The 22,433-nt window shown below is 38.1% G+C and overlaps 2 protein-coding genes across 4 annotated transcripts in view; one reads left to right on the top strand and one right to left on the bottom strand.

Moving 5' to 3' along the window:
- The window catches only part of LOC137401178 (protein kintoun-like), a 31,880-nt gene extending 21,891 nt beyond the window's left edge, over positions 1-9,989 (top strand). Inside the window, exons 10-14 of one of the 3 annotated variants that reach the window (XM_068087561.1) lie at positions 2,239-2,436; positions 6,258-6,359; positions 7,170-7,376; positions 8,923-9,126; positions 9,305-9,989. In XM_068087561.1, coding sequence (XP_067943662.1) covers positions 2,239-2,436; positions 6,258-6,359; positions 7,170-7,376; positions 8,923-9,126; positions 9,305-9,751 — 1,158 coding nt within the window. In that variant the 3' untranslated portion in view covers positions 9,752-9,989. The remainder of the gene's footprint in view (positions 1-2,238; positions 2,437-6,257; positions 6,360-7,169; positions 7,377-8,922; positions 9,127-9,304) is intronic. The other 2 variants (XM_068087562.1, XM_068087563.1) reach the window with 2 other exon arrangements.
- Positions 9,990-10,111: 122 nt separating this feature from the next.
- Positions 10,112-12,929, bottom strand: LOC137399594 (cytochrome P450 26B1-like). The gene is made up of 7 exons (XM_068085774.1): positions 12,856-12,929; positions 12,521-12,712; positions 12,105-12,366; positions 11,740-11,975; positions 11,449-11,629; positions 10,917-11,143; positions 10,112-10,631 (listed from the first exon to the last, which is right to left on the bottom strand). Exons 1-7 carry the CDS (start codon positions 12,856-12,858, stop codon positions 10,293-10,295), a joined length of 1,440 nt encoding a protein of 479 aa, XP_067941875.1. The 5' UTR covers positions 12,859-12,929; the 3' UTR covers positions 10,112-10,292.
- Positions 12,930-22,433: the final 9,504 nt, after the last annotated feature.

The raw sequence follows: 22,433 nt of genomic DNA on the forward strand, positions 1-22,433 counted from the left end.
AATTAAGTTTAGCTTGCCGAACTCACCCTTATAACCAAGTTTTAGTATGTATTTTGAACTATTTTAATGAATTTCAACTGTTATCACGAAATTTTATCCTTCATAAGTTTCTGTCTTCACTTTCATTATAAAATTTAGCGTGTCTGGTTGAAACCTTTTTCAACCAGAATTCAATAAGGCCGACCGATGCAGTTATCAAAAGCGGCCTCTCACACACCTGACCATTTAATGGCTACCGAAAAGAAAAATGAAATGTTACCGTATTTACTATACAGGACGTACATACCTTTGGAGTAACGTGACTTTAGCTGGTATATTGTAGCGAATAAAGCAGAGAGGAGGCAAATGGGTATCAATGCTAATTATGTTGCTGTACACTTGAAGATTAATTTAATACGTAATAAAATGGAACTTTTAGCAGGCTAATGAAGGTTGTCTAGTCCTGTCCAATTTTTCTTCTGGTTTAAAAGAAAACAATGCTGGTGCAATGCAGAAAACTGCTAGCTAGCTAAAGCTTGTAGAAGGATCCAGAGAAGGTGCTACAATAGTTTTTCTTGTATGGAATGTGGGCTTTAACAAGTTTCAGAAAGTAATGTAAATGCGTCAACTATCTTGAGTAGTTAGTTATATGAGTTACAAACATACGATGAATTATATTCACGTAGGAGATAACAAGCCCACCTGCAAAGACATAGTTAAACAAGAAAATAAAACAAAATCAAAAGGAAACAAATAAAATGAATAAAATATGAAAAACATGCCACACAAAAGATAAATAATATATATTATACATGCATTGTTTTAATGTACCAGTCCACATCAGTAAATTAAAAACTTGAAATATTTCTGCCAATGTGGGGTTGTCTGTATCTTCTACTTCCTCGCCTTTACTAAATGGTTGCTCCTTTTGAATGCTGATCGTGTGCATGACCTAGCTCCTTCAAGTCTTCAGTCGGAAGCACTGTCTTGTGCTTGCTTTAATGGAGTTCTTGTTTTAATAATAACTGCAAATGCTGATTGGTTGCGATCATATTCCTTGACAATGTTAATATTACGGGTGCTTTCTTATTTACGACATCCAACTTTGTTGACATAGAAATCATTGTTCCTTCGTTTTGTAACGTTTGTATCGGTCTCAGATTCCATAGCTAACGAATTAAATGTAGATACTTGTAGTTATATATGTATGCTGACTTGAAAGATTATAGTAAAAGATATAATAACGCCACAAATGAATATTTGCTCTCGCTTGTGTATTTTACACGAAATTTCCACGCGGAATGCTGACATGAGAGAAGTTGATCATCGTATCTCTTCTAAACGTTCTGAAAATGTTTTCGGCAAACTATATTTCGGTGTCTTTTTTATTTCGACGAGCGTTATGAGCACACCGACCGCCAAATTTTAACTCATGCGAAACTTTTCTCAAAATCGTATGGTGAAATAAAATTCGTATAGCGAGGTGAAGATATCACAATGTTTGACTTCGTAAGGTGAAAAAATTGTATATCAGGGTAATCGCATCTCGAGGGTGCACTGTACAGTTGTTTCTCAGTGATTACATTTATCAGTGTTGTTACATGCTCACTTTAGTTTTATAGTTAATTCTAAAAATTATCTATTTTTACTGCTAAACTGTCCATAGTGACTATCCATTGGTGATGGGGAGCAATATTTCCTGAAGATTGTGTAAATGCGCCTTTCGACAAGTTTCCTCAGTTTATAGGACTGATTGCTAGTCAGCAAGTCTCTAGTTTGTCTTCACATATTGCAGTCCACGTGTACCCAGTCTTGGATATGCTAACACAATACTAGCATGATATAATCAGACGTTAAAACTTGGACTGGCAAACACGCTTTTTGCAGTCCGTCATAGAAACTTCCTTTAGCCACGTCAACCTCATTAAATAAGATATTCCATTCAGGGTATTCAGTGAAGATTCATTACTTTGAGACGGGACTGTGGAAATTTCCTATTGAGCCCTTATTTTAGCTCACTTTGACCTTGCTTTTCGTGTAGCCCAAAATGTACTTGAAGTCATATTTTCATTCGTTTAGTCAACTGTTAACATCCAGTCGTGTGTTGTTGAGAGCGCTCCTCTATTGTGACCAGTGCTGAGAACTGAGGCTACGTTTGTAGCTTGTCTCATTGCAGCGCATTATTCGCAAATACAAACAGATCATAATCTCATAATTAAATCACTTACGCCAACTTATGACCTTGCCATTTTTTTATAGGTCGAAGTTGTCTTCTCAACGGTCAGCCGTAGTGGTTTTCCTACTCACTATTACCTCAGATGCACATTTCCATCATTGGTTGCAAGCGTTTCCCAAGAAATTGCTCATAGAGATGCTGTTTTAACCATAACCAAAGTTAGCTGTGAACTATGGGAAAGTTTTGATTCCTTTGTGGACAACACAACCAACGAAACCCAAGTAAGCTCACATTCTCTTAGAATAACTGGCTTTTACAGTATTTATGTTTTTTCTTTTTGCACACTTACATAATGCTAACAATTGTCTTCTTTCATTGACTTGTGATTTATTGACATGGTCTAGCATCTATCAACAGTTTCGTCTTCTTCGTTCCATCATTTGTCGAGGTTCTTTCTGTTTATTGCTTTAGTTGCTTGTGGATGATTTTATGTATTTAGAGTAGAAAGAATGTATAAAGACTTAGTTTGACCATAGCGTGGCCCCAGCCACGCCATAGGTACTAGTAGAAAATAATGCTAATATCATAGTTGCTACGATTAGGGGGTGGCTACGTTGCGTATTGTCTGTTACTGTCACGATTCTTTATATTTTTCACTATTTTTTATTGGTTGTATATTGACCAATAAGGTCACACATTCGATACTGAGTTCAACAATCATTCGCTATTTTAGCTAACCATAAAAAGTTACTGTTAATTTTTAAAGAAGTAACAAAAGTGTGCTCGTCGCTAACACAATTACTATTGAATGAGACGTCAGCAATGTGAAAGCAGCTCCGAACTGATGTGTTTGAGCTGATATTGATGCCAAACAAAGCAGGGGATGTTTTAGTCTGTGTACTCTGAGTAGTCCAGTCTTATAGCAGCTGCTTGAAGATCAACCATCTGCCTATTAGCCTTAAAGCTTTATTCTAAGACAAATAAATCCAAAATATTTGGAGTTGTTCATACTTGTACACTGCTAGCTCGTGTAGATCTTGCATCGGCATCTCTTTAGGAGGATGATATAATTCTCAACTGTATCAAAACAGTTCATACTGAGGTTAGTTCGTTTTGATTGCGACACCCGCTCAAAATTTACTGTGCAAAAATGGTTTGGATAGGAGTTATTCTCTCCAGCAATCTCTGGATTTATTTGGTACCAAGCTTCGCTAGACTACAGCTTACTTGGAATACCGCTTGAGTGGGTTACTTTTATGTAAAATATCCTGCACAAAGTCAAACATCAGCCTTCGATCACTGCTACATACATACATAGTACACGTATATATGTATACGTACACATATATATATGTATACGTACACATATATACATAGTACATAATACACGCTACATAGTTCTGTGACAAATGACAAACTTTGAGGAAATATTGATCTCAACATACGAAGGAATTTCCAACACGCAAAGCTTCTCAAAACATCAGTCGTTTAATGAGTACATATGTATGTATGTAGTTCTCCTTGACCTAGTCTGCTTCTATAGCATTGGAGCAATATTAAACAGTTCTTCCTGTATTCTTATTCAGTTTTACAGTACTAGCAACAGTAGTACTAGCAACAGTAGTACTAGCAACAGTAGTACTAGCAACAGTAGTACTAGCAACAGTAGTACTAGCAACAGTAGTACTAGCAACAGTAGTACTAGCAACAGTAGTACTAGCAACAGTAGTACTAGCAACAGTAGTACTAGCAACAGAAGTACTAGCAACAGTAGTACTAGCAACAGTAGTACTAGCAACAGAAGTACTAGCAACAGTAGTACTAGCAACAGAAGTACTAGCAACAGTAGTACTAGCAACAGTAGTACTAGCAACAGAAGTACTAGCAACAGTAGTACTAGCAACAGAAGTACTAGCAACAGTAGTACTAGCAACAGTAGTACTAGCAACAGAAGTACTAGCAACAGTAGTACTAGCAACAGTAGTACTAGCAACAGTAGTACTAGCAACAGTAGTACTAGCAACAGTAGTGATAATAGAGAAACAATGTGACAACTGCTGGTCAATCATTTAAAATATCTCCGAATCTATTTATCGGTTGTCACGAGTAAGGAAGTGAGCGTGATACGAAGAAACAAAAGTCGAAAAGGAAAGGTTGGGCGTGACAGTCAAAGCTGAAATTAAGAAAATACAAAATGTAAACAGAAAAATTGCCTTAGCAAGTTCTGCTAACTTAGAGTTTGCATAGTCTAAGCTAGACCAGCTCCAGTGTATATTGTATCTCCAAGGCTACACCCCCTACCAGCATGTCTTTAAGGTAAAACCAATTGCTTTATTGGTTTAGTTTGTTATGTATATCTTAGTCTTTTTAGAAGATAAGAGTGTTTGTCCTAGCATATGATTGGTTTGACATAAAAAGTAAATATCAGATGGGAACTGTTTGTATGAAAGAGATTCTAGTGACAATTAGGCAGAAAATAGGCAGACTTTCACCAAAATACATTGTTTGTATGCTTGTAACTGCTCTACGATTTCGCAATGAAGAGCCGATGCCAAGATAAGGTCATGTCGACATGCCTATATATAGCCATCTCAGATACCGGGTTGCCTTTAATAGGCTGGTGATTGGTGGAACTGCATAAGCCACACCCACAGTCGATATCTAAACTATTGCACGTATTACCTTATCATGTTTTAATACATTTTTTTATTACAGTAGACAAGAGTAAATAGATGCAATTATGCTAATTTCTAAACAAAGTAGACCCTACTGCTCGTATGCAAGTCATAAATATGATAATAAATTTCTTTTGTTGCAAGAATCCTGTATCCTGTTTCATCTATTTTAAGTACATTTAATCAAAATATTTGTAATAATATGTTAACAGTTGCTTTCTCGCTTGTTATTACCTCTCTCTAATGACGCTACTCGTAGTGCTTAGTAGCAGTGCATTTGCTAGATCCCTTGCATATTTGTATAAAACTACCTCTTCATGGCCACCATTACAGCTAGCTGGCCTTTTCATTGAGCATATATTCATTATGCACAGCCATGCCTAGCAGCCTTTGGGGCTTAATCCAGACTTTCAATTGAGTTTCTTCTAGGGAGGGAGTAACAAGAGAAGGTTGACAAACCAGTGTAAACATTTATCAATACGTTCAATCAATAAGAGAATATGCAATTCTATAGTCGATTAGTCGCTCAGCCTAGTGACTTGTGCTTTCCTATCGCATCCTCCGACTCGCATGGACTCGCACACTTCTCCTTCGTCAAATTCTCATGATTCTAGTGCGGCGTTCATTCTATCTTCTTTGTCAGTTGTGCTCGGTCTGCTTCTCCTTAAACTGAACACATACGTGAATCAGCAGAATGGATCGACAGCGGGCAGGCTGCCTGTGAGTTTCACTCAAGCACTTGTAATCGCTTGTCATAGTAACGGCGCACTCATGACTAGCGCCAGTCATCTCTAACTGATAATTGTAATTATACTGATTAGGCTGATTAATGGAGCGGTAGATCTATGATACCACCACGATAACATCTCACAACATAATAGCAACAACAATTATGTTTACGTAAGTGTAGTTTATCATACTCTTACTGAAGGTCATCTGGAGGAAGACAGGCTAGCTCATAGCCTCTGGTCTGCGTCAGCAATTTATGTAGCTTATGATTATTTCATTTCTGTTGATAGTAGGTCTGACTATGTTGGATAAAGCACAATGGTACAAAGATCGGAAGTTTAGCAGCTGTTGGCAGCAGCTGTCGAAAGCTAATATTGGCAGCATTATTCGATCGTGGTAGCTGATGGTCTTAATCGGTTCTAACAAAATAAAGTCGTGCGAAGTTGGATACTAATATGTATTGATATTGCACCTGTTCCGCTCTCCAAGCTTATTCTTGCCAGTGTGCTTTGGTGGAGATGATCTGTTTCTGATTTCGCTCATATATAAGATTCTTGTCAGCTTATCGTGTGTTCTACTTGATGGGTTCAAAGGTTTATGGTTTTTGCCGACATTCCATAAAGATTAAGACATTGCTAAGCTTTAAGTTGAGAAGATACTTGGAAGCTATGAACTATTGATGTTTATATCTTCTGCAGGTTAATAGGTTTGTTACAAAGACAGACCTCGATGAAGAGCTCATTGAGCTGGAAAAGAGGGAACAATTGGAAGTAGTCACGACAGAGCGTGTCGATGCTAAGGTAATTTGATCACTCACTAATAAATGGTGGGAGGTCATGAGAAGTTTACAGCTCGCACCAAGCAGCCTTGACATCTAATGCCCTCGGAACTGGCGAGTTAATGTATGCATACATATGAAATGGCAACAAGCACTACAGCCTCATCAATCGAGTGCCTTTATACTCCCCTGCCATTGTGTGGTAGACATCACCTATGGCTATCTAATTTGGATGACTGGATATGCCTGCAAGAGCCTACACCCTGCTGAAACGCTCGCTCATGTTGACACTGACCTTGCCTGTTGTTTACCTGCCAACATCTCTTACATTTTTCATAGCTGTTATATCGGATGGTTTTCATACTTGAAACATTTATAAAACTTTTGTATGAAAATCGTGTGATTTTCTTGCTAATAGTAAGTATCCTACTTGTTGTTAGAAAGTTGGTTATAATACTCTTCAACTAGCCAATGGTTTGCACTAACAACTTAGTAGTCTAGAATATTCTAGAATGCCTGAACTGCAAACAACAGGTTGGGTTCAATTCCCACGCAAGGCCACTAGTAGTGACAAGAATGACATCCAACCTTAAATCACTCTCTGCAACTTGGCATGTCTCCAGTCATCATGCTTCCCTTGCCACTGGACACAGACATGTCCAGCCAGGATCATAGAGACATTGTTTGTGCAACATATTTCTTCAAAACACGCACAACCTCGGCAATCCTTGCAGACAGCTGAGGGGTTACTTACTTGCTAGGCACGTAGGGCTTTGTAATGACTTTAGTTGATCAATCTTTGATTTGTATTTTCTGTTTACTCTTTGCAAAGACTGATGCGCAGTTTGAGGCACCCGAAGCACCACTTACATTTAAAACTGGGAACGAAGTAGCCCCGTCATCCGGCATACAAGGCATATTAAAAAGGACTGTTTCTGAATCAAGCGCGGATGACCAGCAGAACTGCCATGGTGATGCCTCTCTCAGTGTTGTAACTGGTGGCTGTACCTCACCTACGGAGTTGCCCTCACCTCGAGAGGTACATATATTTGCTACATTGGATCATCAAAATATCTCTTCTCGTCATACCTTCTTTTCTCAGCACTCTATGTTAAAACTGCTCAGTTAAAAGAAGTTGTCTGTTCATGGCAGAAATGTTCTTGAACATTCTTTTTAACTTTGTTGTGAATGTTGACATATCTCCACTTGTTACAGCTATCTTTCTCTTTAAAAAGTCGTATGTAGTGTGAAAAATTTATATCCAAGAAACGGTTTTTTCATAAAGATGTTTACTGCCGCATGTGTGGGCTTCAAAAGCTTCTAACTTAGCCCGGTACATACAAGATTCAGTATATAATGTTATTCATTACCTGTAGTAGAGCGGCTCAAATCATTCGTTTTACCATTCCTGTGGCTAAACCATGTGGCTGATTAATCCATCAGTATTTCTAGGACTTCAACTTTCTATACAGAAAGATGCTATTGAAAAGACATTATCATATTCGGTTATATTCATATGACGGTTATGGCCTACAAATATCATACACACCTCCTCACAATGAATCACTTTTCAATGGTTTTGCTTACTTTACGAAATAAGCATAATTATTTTTTGCTAAAAGACTAACCACAAAAATACAGACAATTCTAGTTTACCCCCCAAACACCTCCCAATCTATAGGAAACTGCTATAGTGGGAGTGAATGCAACCCAATAAAATGCTCCTGAAGTTTCTACGGATTGCGAGCGTTATCTGCCATGAGCGGACAAGTCTTACATTCCTTACCTTTTTGAAGGCTCTTTCTAAAAAGAGAAGATGGTGCAGGGCTGCAGTCAGAGTCCCCTAGTAAAGTAAAATGTCTTGCATTTGGTTCCTTAGCAACTAAGTCATGTGACAAAGTGTACTGTGCATATTGTGCTGATTTAGATGGCCTATAGTCTATCGACTAGGGTGGGTCAGCTTGCTGTGTCTTTGTTTCTTGCTTTTCGCTTGTTCCTTTCTATTTCTTTTATACACAATGTTTCCATTGTACGGATGATGTGGATTTGGAATTGTGCGCTCGTTGAATTACCGTACGATAAGTATTTTAATAAAGATTCGCGTGTTAAGGATTAATGCGGGTGCTTTGTTACAAACTATAAAGATTTCTATGCCAGAGGTTACAGCGTTGCGTTTGGAACTGGTGAAATTGAAATAGGAATGGCTGAAGTGTGGAAATGTTTAAAATGGAATAGCTTGCAGGACATTTTCTTGTGTATTATTCGCAAGTGCTGTTTCCATCCTTCGCCAGCATGTAATATTCAGTAAAGATTTATGTGTAACAAAACTCGCTTGATTTGTGGATTTTTGCTGTTTCCATTTTGAGAATGCTGCAAACTTGCAGATTGACGGCGTCATGGAAACATAGTGATAGCTGCCAAATGGTCAAAGGCTTGTTCGCTAGTTATAGCTTCACAAATATGTCTTTTTGCAAGTTTACCTTTTGATTCTTTAACACGTAGAGAAAGCTGAAATCTTCTGCTTTTTCTGTTGGCTAGACTTACCTGTTGAACCTATGCCGTTTACTTTGTGATAATTTGTTTAGAGAAAGAAGTCCGTCTCATTTAACGATAAGATCGAGGAGACGATGTTCAAGTCTAAGGACTCAGTATGTCAGATGCATAAGGCGCTTGTCAATCGACGCAAAAAACAGCGACAGCGTCAGAATAGGAAGGAAGAGAATATCGAGCGACGCCGTCGAAATAGCAGTACAGACAACGCAAGTAGCGGCGAAGAGGGAACTAATAAAGTGAGTCATTTGGTACCTCGCTGTGTGCTGGTCAGCGTGGAAAGTCAGCTAGGGCATGATGCAATAGTACAATTAATTAATCAAATAATTGCTCAACTTGTGGATATTTCACAACATGACTGTATTGTGTTTATTTGTTGCACCAGCAGCAGTTTTTATCTTGTTTTTCTGTTGACAGCGTAAGGGCAGGAGAAGACGACACAGTAGTAGTACGAGTGATGATGGAATCACTAGTCCACGGTTTCTGAACAACTGCCAGGACTCTTTACTTACAAACCACAAAGATGGTGTATGCACATGCGCAGATGAAGATCTTCTTTCAAATGGATTTAATCCATTGCCTCCTCAAGAGGCAGCAGACGGACAAGGGGATAGTTGTAACCAAGTTATTACTGCCAGTGAGGACAAAAGCGAAACTAAGGATACTACCAAAGCCTCTGGTGTCAACGATGAGTCCGATCTCAATTCAGATGATGACAACGAAGTTGAGAGCATGACTGAAAAAGAGACAGACGGCAAAGAAGGCGTTACAAACTGGTCTGATACGTCGTCGTCTGATTTCGTTGATAAAACTAAATGCGCATTTGACTTCAACAACTCCGTGATATTTGATCTCGATGAGTGAGCCTCACCTTACTCCGTGTAAATAATCTAGTGGTTTCATGGCACCTCCTCTTTATTGAAAGTAGTTTCATAGCACTTTCTCTCTATTGTACGTAGTTTCATGTGCCTCCTAGCTATTGGAAGTTGTTTTCTACATGTATTTGTGACAGCTGAATTACATATAGTGTCACCATCTTTAAAAGTGTATGGTTTGCTCAAAATTCTAGTTTTCTCTGAATTGACTCTTTTTCTGTATATTTTTGTGCTCTTCACATCATTATCAATTGATTCTTCTATATGGCACTATTAACTTTAGTGCCAGTATTTCTTGGAGTTGTGCCTTCTTTTCTATAAACTCTTAGCATGAGATCTATTGTAAACATACAATATATTAGTGTATTTACAGATAGAAATAATGATTGGCATGTAATACAATATTATAAAATGTCTATTTTGTGTCTATACATGTTAAAATTACTAAAATATATGTACAGTGAGAAAAGAGAAGACAATGTAGACGGTGTGATCTGTCGGTGCTAATATCGTGGTAAGGGTTATATGAGTTATGCAGTAACCTTTCTATAGCCTGCTGTAAACTGTAGAGGTAGGCCATTGGTTGGAAGTTGAACAGGAAAATGGGTGGACTTGGTGTTGCCATCAACCAATTCCCACTGGCACCCTCGTATTACTTGACAAAGGAAGATTTGAGCGAAAGTTGTTATATATTTTTCTCCGACGCAGCTCCTTATTCCATTACCTCCGAATGGCATATAACTGTCATTAGCCTCATTCGTCGCCCATCGGTCAGGATCGAAACTACCAGCATTCTTGAAGTTTTCTTCAGCTTCATGCTGGTCACGGATACTATATAGTACAGTCCAGCCTTTGGGAATTTGATAGCCCTAGAGAAACGAGGTGAAAATACAAAAATTTAATAACAGCGTGACAAGACCTGTTCAACAGCCATTAGTGCAAGCGAAATGGAAGCGTAATATATTTTATTATGATTAATAGTTAGGTCTGTTTGTACCAGAACTTTAAAGGCAACATACAGCTAATTTATTTGATTGCGGAGAAAGTATCTTCGGGTCAACCTCATACTACCGTGGTTACCCTTGTCGACGGGAAGAGAAAAGGTGAACTGGGACAACATTTTTAGCGAAATGACCATCATTATATAGACATACCTCTAATTCAAAGGTTTTTAGAACATGCCGAAAACCGCCTCCATAGGGTGGAGAGTGTCTGAGGAGTTCCTTGCAGACTCGCTGTAGGTAAGGCATTTTAGACATTTGTTCTTGCTGGAGGGTGCCATGCTTCGAGTTACAGCTATCCAGCTCTTTCATCAATTTATCCATAACCTCTGGATGTCGGGCTAGTTCAAGGAAGGCTGAGCAGCAGAGTGAACTCATACCTAGAGAGAATGTGATATATTTCATTAGAACTCTAGGAACTCTACCCAATTATTACATAAGTCAAAAGTGACGAATAGACGTGAATAGGTACTACTATCAAGCTCATGAGGGTGTCTGCTGGCTCATAGCTTTACTAGGTAACAGGCAGATCAGCAGCTGCATGAACAACTAACAATTATATAACTCAAATGCTATATCATAGAGCGATCGATGTGACAGGACCTGGTCAAAGATCAATGTACACATTGACAGTTACTGGGTACAATTGACTACGAGAAGCTGTACAGAAGCTGAGTTGACCTACCATGGTATGCTGAGAAAAGCATCTCTATAAGTGTGTCCTTGAGCTCTTCTGTGGTGAGGCTACCATCTTGCAACTGCTCTTGGAGGATTGCGACAGCATCTGTCCTATCTTTGCAGTCATCGTGCTGCTTCATTATGATGTCATCGAGAGTTTTTAGGAGTTGTTTCCTCGCTCTCATTGCCTGAAAAACCAAAATGCTGATGAAGATCACAAATATAATATCGTACGATGTTTCTAAGTTGTTTTTTTAGATCAGTTGGAGGTAGGTTGCTAATGAAAGACGGCGCTTACCTTGTGGTAACCAAAGCCTGGTAGATCGATAGGTAAGGTAAAAAAGTTGTCAACCATCACCTCCATATTGGCCATCATGGATCTCATCTGTGCAGGAGAGTAGCTGCATCCAAGAAGCATGTTGGCAGTAGTCTCAAACGCGAGCTTTCGGCTTTCTGCCAATGCCATCACCTGGCCTTGATCGCACCAGCTTTTTATGTGCTTGGAAATAATTCTTTCCATACCATCGGCATATCCTACAAACACATCCATATCATTAATAGTAATACTAATAATAGTGAGAAAAGTTAGAATTCAAACTGTCACATTACTCTTACCGTGGAACAAAAAAACGTTTTGCAAATTTTAATGATGAGATTACTTACCGTTGATGGCAGAGCATGTAAACGCCTTCATCACGATGGCTCGTCTCGTATTATGCAGTTTTCTGGTGGATGTAATAAGGCCGCCGTGACCCATGATGTCCTTGACGGAGGTCGGCCAGGACATGGTAACAAGCGACTCTTCATTCTTCAGTACTTTGTTTATGTTTTCATTGCCCCAAACACGGATAGTGGGTTTACCAAGAACATGCGTTTTATAAATGTGTCCATGTTTCTCACGTCGACTTCTGTAGAATTCAAAGCCCTAAAATTAGTCAACGAATTCTTATTAGACAACCCTGTATTAGCCGAGATTGTCATGAAATAGCCTAAGTAACTTTTAGCATGGTAGCTTTTGAGGCTCTGATAGCCCCTTCCTTCTACTATTATAGTTTGCATACTGCTGAAGCGTACAGTACCTTGAAGATCATGCCAAGGGTTTCTCCGACAAATGGATAGCCAACTGTGCCAGGTGGCAGCGGGAGACTGCTGCTGGCATCCTTTGTGCTGTTCACATAGTATTTCCAGAGTGATATGGAGAACAAGACAAGTGTTGCAGGTACCAAGAACTGCAGCGCCCAGTGTAGACTAGCTTGAACGCTCTCTACATCCTAAAGTATGAGTAAAATGTCACTTCAAAAATGTACAATGTAAGTTAATCATATAACAGTAGATAAAATTTGCTGCCCAAACAATCATATAAAATCATTATTTTATAAATGAGGTGCTTCCCCATATTTAATAATTATCCTACCATGTCTGGTGGCTCAGGCTGTTAGAATCTCTGTCTCTAAACGTGATGAATATTTTCAGAAGAATGATGTAAACTTTCTTACACTCTGTTTTATAGTTGTTTGGCTGGGCACGCTCGCGTGGCCAGTCAAGCGATGAAACAATTTCTCATTGGCTCATGGGTCTGGCAACATAATCCTCCGATGTCTGTGTGAATAAATGCATAAATGCGGTGATTTTGATTGATTACAGGTTTACAGAAGTTGAACTTTGCTTGCTCTGCTTCATCGTCACGTTTCGCATCAGGCACAGTCATTATTAGACAGTTCTAAATGTAGAGAATGCCATTTATAGGAAACAAAACCAGTCATCTACGTAATATCAAAGCTTGCATCTGTTGAGTGTGTAATGGTGGTCTATTGTCAACAAATAACTGCATTCGTTTGGCAACTTTTCAACTTTATTTAAATTATATAAAAGGATAGTACTTTAAATATAGTTTAATAGCGACGCATCGTATTGTTTATGTGATTACATTACAGTGTATGTCAGGTCCGCTTATAACATAGCCTATGATCAACAGATGAGTGTGATATGGTGATGAATAACTCTATCTAGTAGAATACAGGGCAAAAGCCAGGTTCACAAACCGGCTCTCCCGTCTCTGCAGACCTTATCGGTAGTTTAAAATGTAATAAGCTTTACCGTGATTCGTTATAGTTTTCCTACCTTCAAAGTAGAAGTATTGCGGAATAGGCCTACTCATATTGAATTGGAAAAAAATTGGCATAGATTGCTGTGATATCGATAGCCAGGTGATCGGAAACTGTGTCAAGTTACAACTTTTTAGAATTCTTTTGGGTAACCTTAAGCTGACTGTCAGAAATTTTTTTGAAATCATCTACAATTCTATTGCGTGCAAAAAATTCAAATAACTCCAGTTTTATGTTTCTTTTTCTTTGCGTCAGCTGTTTGATGTCACAATAGCTATTGACTCTGAATATCTTACATCTAGAAGCAGATAAGATCATCACTCAAGCGTATAAATACGCGAGGCTGTTCATACCTATCTCAGTGCTGCACTTGATACAGATTCACACTAGAGACCGTCGGCACCTCAGTCTATATTTAAAATGGAGACGCAATGACCGTGGGCACCTCAGTCTATATTATATAATTCTGCCTAATTTGCTTGTTAAGACCCCATTTCAATTATAGCACTGTTCATTCTTTAAGTGGGTACAATGCAGCTTGAACAAACTATATTTAGATATGCAGCTTGGTCATAAAAGTTCACTGATAATCAATTAGTCTCAGTGCATGCCCAAATGTTTGAAATTTTTCCCAGCTCCGAGTAGAAGTAGCTGCCAAAACTGTGATTTCGTCTGAGGTCAATTTATCACAAGTATGCTAGACAATGGCCCAGAGCTATGCGTGTAGGCCAAATGTGGAATGCAAAAGTTCAACCCAGAAATCTTGTTAGACCTAGATAAGATTTTCACATGTGACTGCTCAGGCAGTGGCTCATCTGGTCTGCACTCTCGGTTCCTGCAGCTCTTGTCCTACCCGCCTTCAGTAAAGTAATCGTTTCACAGAGGTATAGTATAGACCTGAAACCATTGTTCTCTTGCATTTATGTGAGAACAATGCTTAGTGGTGGTTTTAAGTGAAAGACAATAATGGATTATTGCTAATTTAGATGGGAGCTTATTATCTTCCAGTATCCGATAGCCACTGAGAACAGGGGGCAGAAGGAACTCAACCGTACACATTTCGAAATGCATTTTTTGCTTGGTTAAATGTTCTTGAAGCATTAAAATGTTACAGCCTCACCATGCATCCACAGGTAAATTGGAAATAGTGTGATAAAATGTGATTGCATGCCTAGTTATTAAAATGTAGCAAATGCAATCAGTTGAAATATGATGGGTTTACATGGACAGCAAATACCACCGGTTGAAATGAGATCTCTTATACAATTAATTAAAAAGGGACAGTTAATATGGTTGGTTGAAATGAGATAGCAAATATGGTCGGTTGAAACGAAATAGCAAATGCTATATTTGAAAATGATATACTAAATACAATAAACTGAAATGAGATACAAGATACAGTTGGTTGACATGAGACAGCAAATGTGATTGATTGAAATGAGATAGCAAACACGATTGGTTGAAGAAAAATAACAAATACCATTGGTTGGAAGGTGAAATTGTGTTGATAAAGCAACAATAGAAGTGGCAGGTCTTTACATAGTTAGAGTTGATAAAGAAACAATAGAAGTGGCAGGTCTTTACATAGTTAGAGTTGATAAAGAAACAATAGAAGTGGCAGGTCTTTACATAGTTAGAGTTGATAAAGCAACAATAGAAGTGGCAGGTCTTTACATAGTTAGAGTTGATAAAGCAACAATAGAAGTGGCAGGTCTTTACATAGTTAGAGTTGATAAAGCAACAATAGAAGTGGCAGGTCTTTACATAGTTAGAGTTGATAAAGAAACAATAGAAGTGGCAGGTCTTTACATAGTTAGAGTTGATAAAGCAACAATAGAAGTGGCAGGTCTTTACATAGTTAGAGTTGATAAAGCAACAACAGAAGTGGCAGGTCTTTACATAGTTAGAGTTGATAAAGAAACAATAGAAGTGGCAGGTCTTTACATAGTTAGAGTTGATAAAGCAACAATAGAAGTGGCAGGTCTTTACATAGTTAGAGTTGATAAAGCAACAATAGAAGTGGCAGGTCTTTACATAGTTAGAGTTGATAAAGCAACAATAGAAGTGGCAGGTCTTTACATAGTTAGAGTTGATAAAGAAACAACAGAAGTGGCAGGTCTTTACATAGTTAGAGTTGATAAAGCAACAACAGAAGTGGCAGGTCTTTACATAGTTAGAGTTGATAAAGCAACAATAGAAGTGGCAGGTCTTTACATAGTTAGAGTTGATAAAGCAACAATAGAAGTGGCAGGTCTTTACATAGTTAGAGTTGATAAAGCAACAATAGAAGTGGCAGGTCTTTACACAGTTAGAGTTGATAAAGAAACTTACAAATTTTAAATGAAAACATTGAATAATAAAGAGAATCATATGGGATGACGTCAGCAATAAATATTACAGAGCCTGAGGTATGGCAGCGATTGAACCTAATGATCCCACATTATTATTATTATTATCAGTGTTAATAACAATAGCAACGACAGTAGCAGTAACAGGAATAGTTAGAAGCTAGGTCAGTCTCAACTCTTGTAGCCTATATTTTCAACACAAGAATATATTATCACGCTGTACACTGCACCGTACACATGCTGTACAATATACACTGTACACATGCTGTACACTATACATCATACACTAGCTACTGTTGTGTTGGCTGAATAAATCTACACGAGAAAAGATGGTGTTGACTTGATGCCAAATCTTTATATGATTTCAATCTATCTAATGTCGGAGTGACTCAGTCATGGTAGCTGTCACTGTTGCTATCACTGTTTCTGTCACTGTTGCTGTCACTGTTTCTGTTGCTGTCACTGCTGCTGTCACTGTTGCTGTTGCTGTCACTGTTACTGTCACTATTACTGTTGCTGTCACTGTTGCTGTCACTGTTACTGTCACTGTTACTGTCACTATTACTGCTATTGTTATTATAACTGATAATAATAATAATACTATAATCTAGGGATAGAAGTAAAATAAGTGTAATAGTCAAGATCTATGATAATACTGATAGTGATTAGAGCACTTGGAGCTATCTTTCGACGGAGTTACTTGTTGGAGAGGGGATGCGTTAGGAGTTCCACATTAACCAGAAACAGCGTTGCAAAATATAGCCATGCGCGAGCGATAGCAATGCAATCAGTTCTAACCAACTGTGGCCATTGTCACCATTGTTCCTGTTAGTACACTTTCTATCTGAAGTATTGAGCATTGCATTCGATAGAGCCCGTATCTTCTCCATAATGTATGGTTTGTGGATACAAGCAACTTATATTTTTTATTAGCTCTTAGAACGAGATTCTTTTGTAAAATTAGAGTTACAAGGATAAACTTGAGATAATTTATAAACACACATTCAGTTTCGCTACTACCAGTCACAAGAAAGTTTATAATGTCATCACCGTTCACGCTGTTCTTTGCACAAGTCTGGAAAACAAAGCTATCTTATGTCAGCCTCGTCTACAGTCAGCGACTAAGCTCATCAAGTCCTTCTTCAATGTACTTTTGTATTTTCACTTCGGCGCCGTGGTTATTGCTAGTAGATGTTTGCATAATCTCAGAAAGAGTTGAAATGCTTGAAGGAATCACCTCCTTGAACCAAGCCTGACCAATAGGTTACTACATGAAATTGCTTGTTGAGCTAAATGAAACACAGCAGCAGTTTAGAATGCGCCTATCAAAGAGTTGATGAACTTTGCACGAAATATATTTAGGTAAATAATTAGCTTTTAACAGAATTAATAGAAATTGTCTTTTGTTGTGGCTATAAAAAAGAGTTGTAAGCCTCAACTTGGTATATGATGAGCTGTGATTGTAACATCGTTCATCCGATTTCACTTGGACTAGTATAATATAATAGAGCTGCAGCTTCTCTCTGTCTGTCTGTTTGCTTTTCTATTCATCTATCTTCGTTTCTGTCAGTTTTCATTTCTGTCTGTCTGTTTGTCTGCTTTTCTATTTATCTATCTTCGTTTCTGTCCGTTTTCATGTCTGTCTGTCTGTTTGTGCTTCTCTGCAACACTTTTTCTGTCGTTTTCATATCTTTTCGTTGGTCTGTAAGTTTGTATGTCCGTCTGCTCCTTCATTTGTTCATTCATTCATACATGTCCGTCAGTCAGTTTGCTTTTCTCTCAACATGGAGCTGCTAGAGTTTGCACTTCCATCTTTCCACATAAACTGTGTACCATGATCCATTATATTCCGAATCTACAGAACTTATGATATTTGAATAAGATTATTTTATTTTCCGAGAGTACTGTATTTAATCTACTCAACTTATTTGATTTTGAATCAAGCATCAAGTTCAAACTGGCTTGTTGAGTCAGCAATTGTTCTTCAGTCCATGCCGTCAGCTGATTGGCTAATCAGAGACTTTCAGGGACACGTAAAAGAGTACAAATTTATTGATATCACTAGATATGAAATCCTGAAATGTTGAATCCTACAAAGGTATTAAATCTGAGAGAGAGGTGTGTGACCAGCGTAAATGCGTCAGAACTTCACCTAGTTGTTACGTAAGCTTTCTGTTCAGTAACCGCAACAATCTGTATGCGTGCTCAGCTAAAGGTCAAAGACTTTTTCTGGAATTTTATCAATAAGTAACAGCTATGAAAGATGAAGTGGATAGCTGGCAGTCTTATAACATAAATATCTCTTATCTCTGTTGCTTTAAAAGCTAGGGCGATGACATGTTCACGGGGATGAATTGAGGTACATACTAGTATCTCACGTGACAACTAATCCCGTTGATCAGTTTTTATGAATTATAAGACCGCAGCTGCTGCAAAACTGTGGCAGTTACCTACCCACACATACAGTAGGTTGTATTTTGAAAGAGATGGAGAGAGAAAGAGAGGAAGGGAAAGAGAGAGAAGGAAAAAAAGAGGGGGGAAAGAGAGGGAGGGAAAGCGAGAAAGCGGAAAAGAGGAAAAGAGGGGGGGAGGGAGAGGAGAGAGAGGAATGTAAAGAAAGATGTTGGCGACTGAGTTCTTTTGTTCCGTATTTTCCTTGTGACAATTTTTCATTAAATACATTTTCGAATAGCCTGGTGAAGAAAAAGGGTTGAATTTTCAATCGCTGGGTTTCCATGCTTTATGTGGATTTGGAGTTGACCTCTGCCAATGAATTCGCACCCTACTGTTTCAACGATTTGGAGTTGCATTTTATTAATTTTTACAAAATTAGGGATGCCCTTCTCAAAACAAGCTGTTACAGTCGACTTTCTTTTGAGTCACGGTCACTTTTCAGTTAACGCTTCGTATGTTTGTTGCACTAATTCAGACATGATATGTTATCAGAATTGTCTTTATTATTGATAATATCAATATCTCTATATATAACAAAACAGCAACAGAATTTACTATTTGCTATATAGTTATTACTTCAAAGGCTACAGGAACGACAATCGCTTCTAGTGAAGAATCTTTTTCTATGCTAGAAGAGTTAAGCCTAAGAAGAGGTCGACACCAGTGCAGTGAGAATCTTTACAGTCAGTAGGTTCAGTTATTTAATGAATAAGATAATAAAATAAATGAAAAGGTAATTACCTATCTCATCATCGTGTATGAACAACCTATTGTTGGCAATAGTAGTTAGAATAGCAGTGTGATGAAATGCGCTGAATGTTTTTACCTCTGCTGGGGAGAGCTCAACTGGGTATTATCGATTAGAATCCATTTGCAGTGAGCCCTTCTGTGACGACGAATAGCAGTCTCATTGCGAAAGCCTCCGCACAAATTTTGTAAAGTGAATCCATTCAGATTTTACCGTTTCTATGACTTCGAGTGGAAGCAACTCCAAAGCTAATCGAAGCTTGGAAAACCAGTGTATCGCAAGCTTAGCTTGCAAGACACATTTGCAAAAACTTAGCTTTAAACCAAGCTACATGTATGTTATTTCTGTTTACAAAAGCAAACTTTTTATTGTTATTTAATAAGTTAGTACAGGTTTTTAGTCACTAAGAACTGAAGCTATTTAGTCACTAAGAACTGAAGCTATTTTGTCCTAGAAAGCCTATTCAAGGGTAAAGAAAGTTGCCTCTTCTCAGATATGGTCATTCCTTGTTCTATTATTACACGAGATCATCAAATAAAGCCCAGATGTAACACGCGTGTAACATAAAGATTGTCAGGATGAACAGACATATCAAATGGAAAGGATTGAGAGTGATTAAACAACATCATTATGGCTCCAAACAAACAGTAATTTGTTTTTCAACAACGGGCAGTAGCAGAGAATGGCAAGAATAGTTGAGAGTTCACAGGCTAGGAAATGAGTTAGTGAGGCAATTTCATGTTATTACTCTTTTACCTCATTTCACTATTGCATACGATGACTAAATATAAACATGGCAGAATACAATTAGTCCTGCTATTACATAAAATGAGATACAGAAAATCAAGATTATTGAAGATGGTGAGATGAAGGACATGCTGCTGATAGCAACCGCTATTACTCCGTGTTGTCTATTTCTAGGTAGAGAAAGTTATCGGTTTTGTAGCCAACAGATGAGGCGAGGCGAGTCAAGGTCTTCTAAGCTCTGACATGTACACGCCTTGACAAGCTCTGACAGGTACCTGTTCTAAAAACTGAAGACTCATTAGATTAAGTTACACGTAAACAGCAGAGGTGAAGCGCAGGACAAACTCAGTCTGTTTACAAGTGTGACTAACTCCTCCGATTAAACGCCTCGTAAACAGGATCAATTCAAGTGAGCCGCCAGGGTGCGCCTTCCTTTGCCCTTTCTCAAAAAGATTAAATTCTGTCAAAAACTTTCCTCGTATGTCAGGTTTAAGCAATCAGGTGGCATAATTAAACAAGCATGCGGTCAAAAGTTTAAGGTGCCCAGATAAAGACAGCTTAATTAAACTACATCCAGGATAGATTCATTATCTTGGCATGTATGACAATCTGGTACATTATAATCAGTACCAACTCCTACACAAGTGGGCTGAGCTTATCTCGCTATTATCCAATCAGAGCGAAGTATGATAGAGCGATAGTGCTGAAACATACACATTTCTAGACACCTTGTCCGCCTCATTGTCTGCACTTATTGTATATGCAGAGATTCATACTGTCAGATGTGGTTTTTCTCCTTTTACCTAAACGTTTATGCACCATCCATTGTGAGCAAAACGGTGGCGATTATCATTAACCATTGAACTCTGAACGCCTGGCGACTGGTGATGTGGTAACATTGGTGTCCGGTATCACAGTTGTTATGACAATAACCTTTTGCTCATGTGAAACTTGATGTAACCAGAAGCCATCAATTGTCTCTACTTATTCCCGAGTCTAACCAAACAAAAGAGTTAAGGATATGCTTGTTTTTCGTCTTATTCTCTGATAATAAATCTAAATTGTGTTAAGAAGTGCCTGATGAATCGTTCCCTTTTTGGATTTTACGACTAACAGCTGGTTCATTCTGTGTCTAACATAGATGCTTGTCATCTTCGTTCTCGGCATCATTTTTCTTGTTATCGTTGTTCTTGTAAACTGTGTCATGAGGGATTAAATAATGCTGCCACCCTGTAATCGATGAGTAATCTTTTTTAGACGGCTAAATGGCTGAGATAAGAGAAATTTTAGAAAAACTTTATTCAACAGAGTCCAATTTTATCCATTCTAGTATTTTAGTTCCACCTATCAACCTCTCTTATATAAATAAATGTGTGTGTTTACTGTCTCATCTCTTGGTTTAACATCGTATCTATTTGCTCAGACTAACATCTACAAATGTGTAACTATTTATAGCATTTCCATCTCATCTGTAGTTTATATTCATACCCGTGTTCATATCTGCATTCATATCTGCATTCATATCTGTGTGCATATCTGTGTTCATATCCATGTTCATATCTGTGTTTATATCTGTCTTCATATATGTGTTCATACATGTGTTCATTCCTTTATTCATATTTGTGTTAATATACATGTATATGATCATATCTGTATTTATATCTGTGTTCATACTCTATAAAGACATGATGACTGTTAAAATACGATTTAAGATTTTAAATTCCATGTTTAAAAGATTAGGGATAAGAAAGTTTTCTATTAAACTCGGATGAGTTTTTGAACAGTTGGGTTGAAGCAGTTTAACAGTACAAAGAAAGGTGAATGACCTATTTCTAGCTGTCTGCCAGCAATATTTGAGGCCCAATGCCTGCCAATCAGAGCTTTCACACGCAATGTTCATCCTCAAATTTGCAAATGCTTACACAGCTGGCTTGTTGCTCGAAAGCATACAATTATGTAAATGATTTTTCTAAACTTGGATGAGCAGCAGAGTGCCTGTCAAATCAAGCACTACGAAAGAGCGATAGAATGCCCAGCTGTTTTATGCTAAACTATATCAAACACTCTTGTAAAACAGATCGGTTGTTTTGAATTTTATGGATTTCAACTAAACTTTAGTAGTTCTGGCTTTTCCTAGAAAGTACTCGTACATTCCAGCAGGACACCAGCATGAGATTCTTTGTGTTGAAACCAATGCGCTGACCCGCCGTACAGCTGCGGTTTTCTGGCAGCATTCCAGAAATTAATAGTCGTTTTACGGGCATCTTTCATATTCATTACAGGAATGTCTAAGAATAGTTAAAGAAAATACAGACATGCTCACAATACTGGTCCGGTATGTCATTCATAGTTAAAGAAAATACAGACATGCTCACAATACTGGTCCGGTATGTCATTCATCAAGCCTGAGCGAGCACCAGAGTTAGTAAGAACTTGTTTCTGGTTATTGAGGCCAGGTGCCAAATCACACCTACACAAAAATCGTTACAATGGATTATTTTAGGTGAATCAAAGTACAAGTCGTTTTAACAAGGTCACGAAAATCACTACAAGCTGTGGAGGTCAGATTTATCAAAATGAAAACAACTAG

The sequence above is a fragment of the Watersipora subatra genome, chromosome 7, assembly GCF_963576615.1.
Source record: "Watersipora subatra chromosome 7, tzWatSuba1.1, whole genome shotgun sequence".
Taxonomy (NCBI): Eukaryota; Metazoa; Bryozoa; class Gymnolaemata; order Cheilostomatida; family Watersiporidae; genus Watersipora; species Watersipora subatra.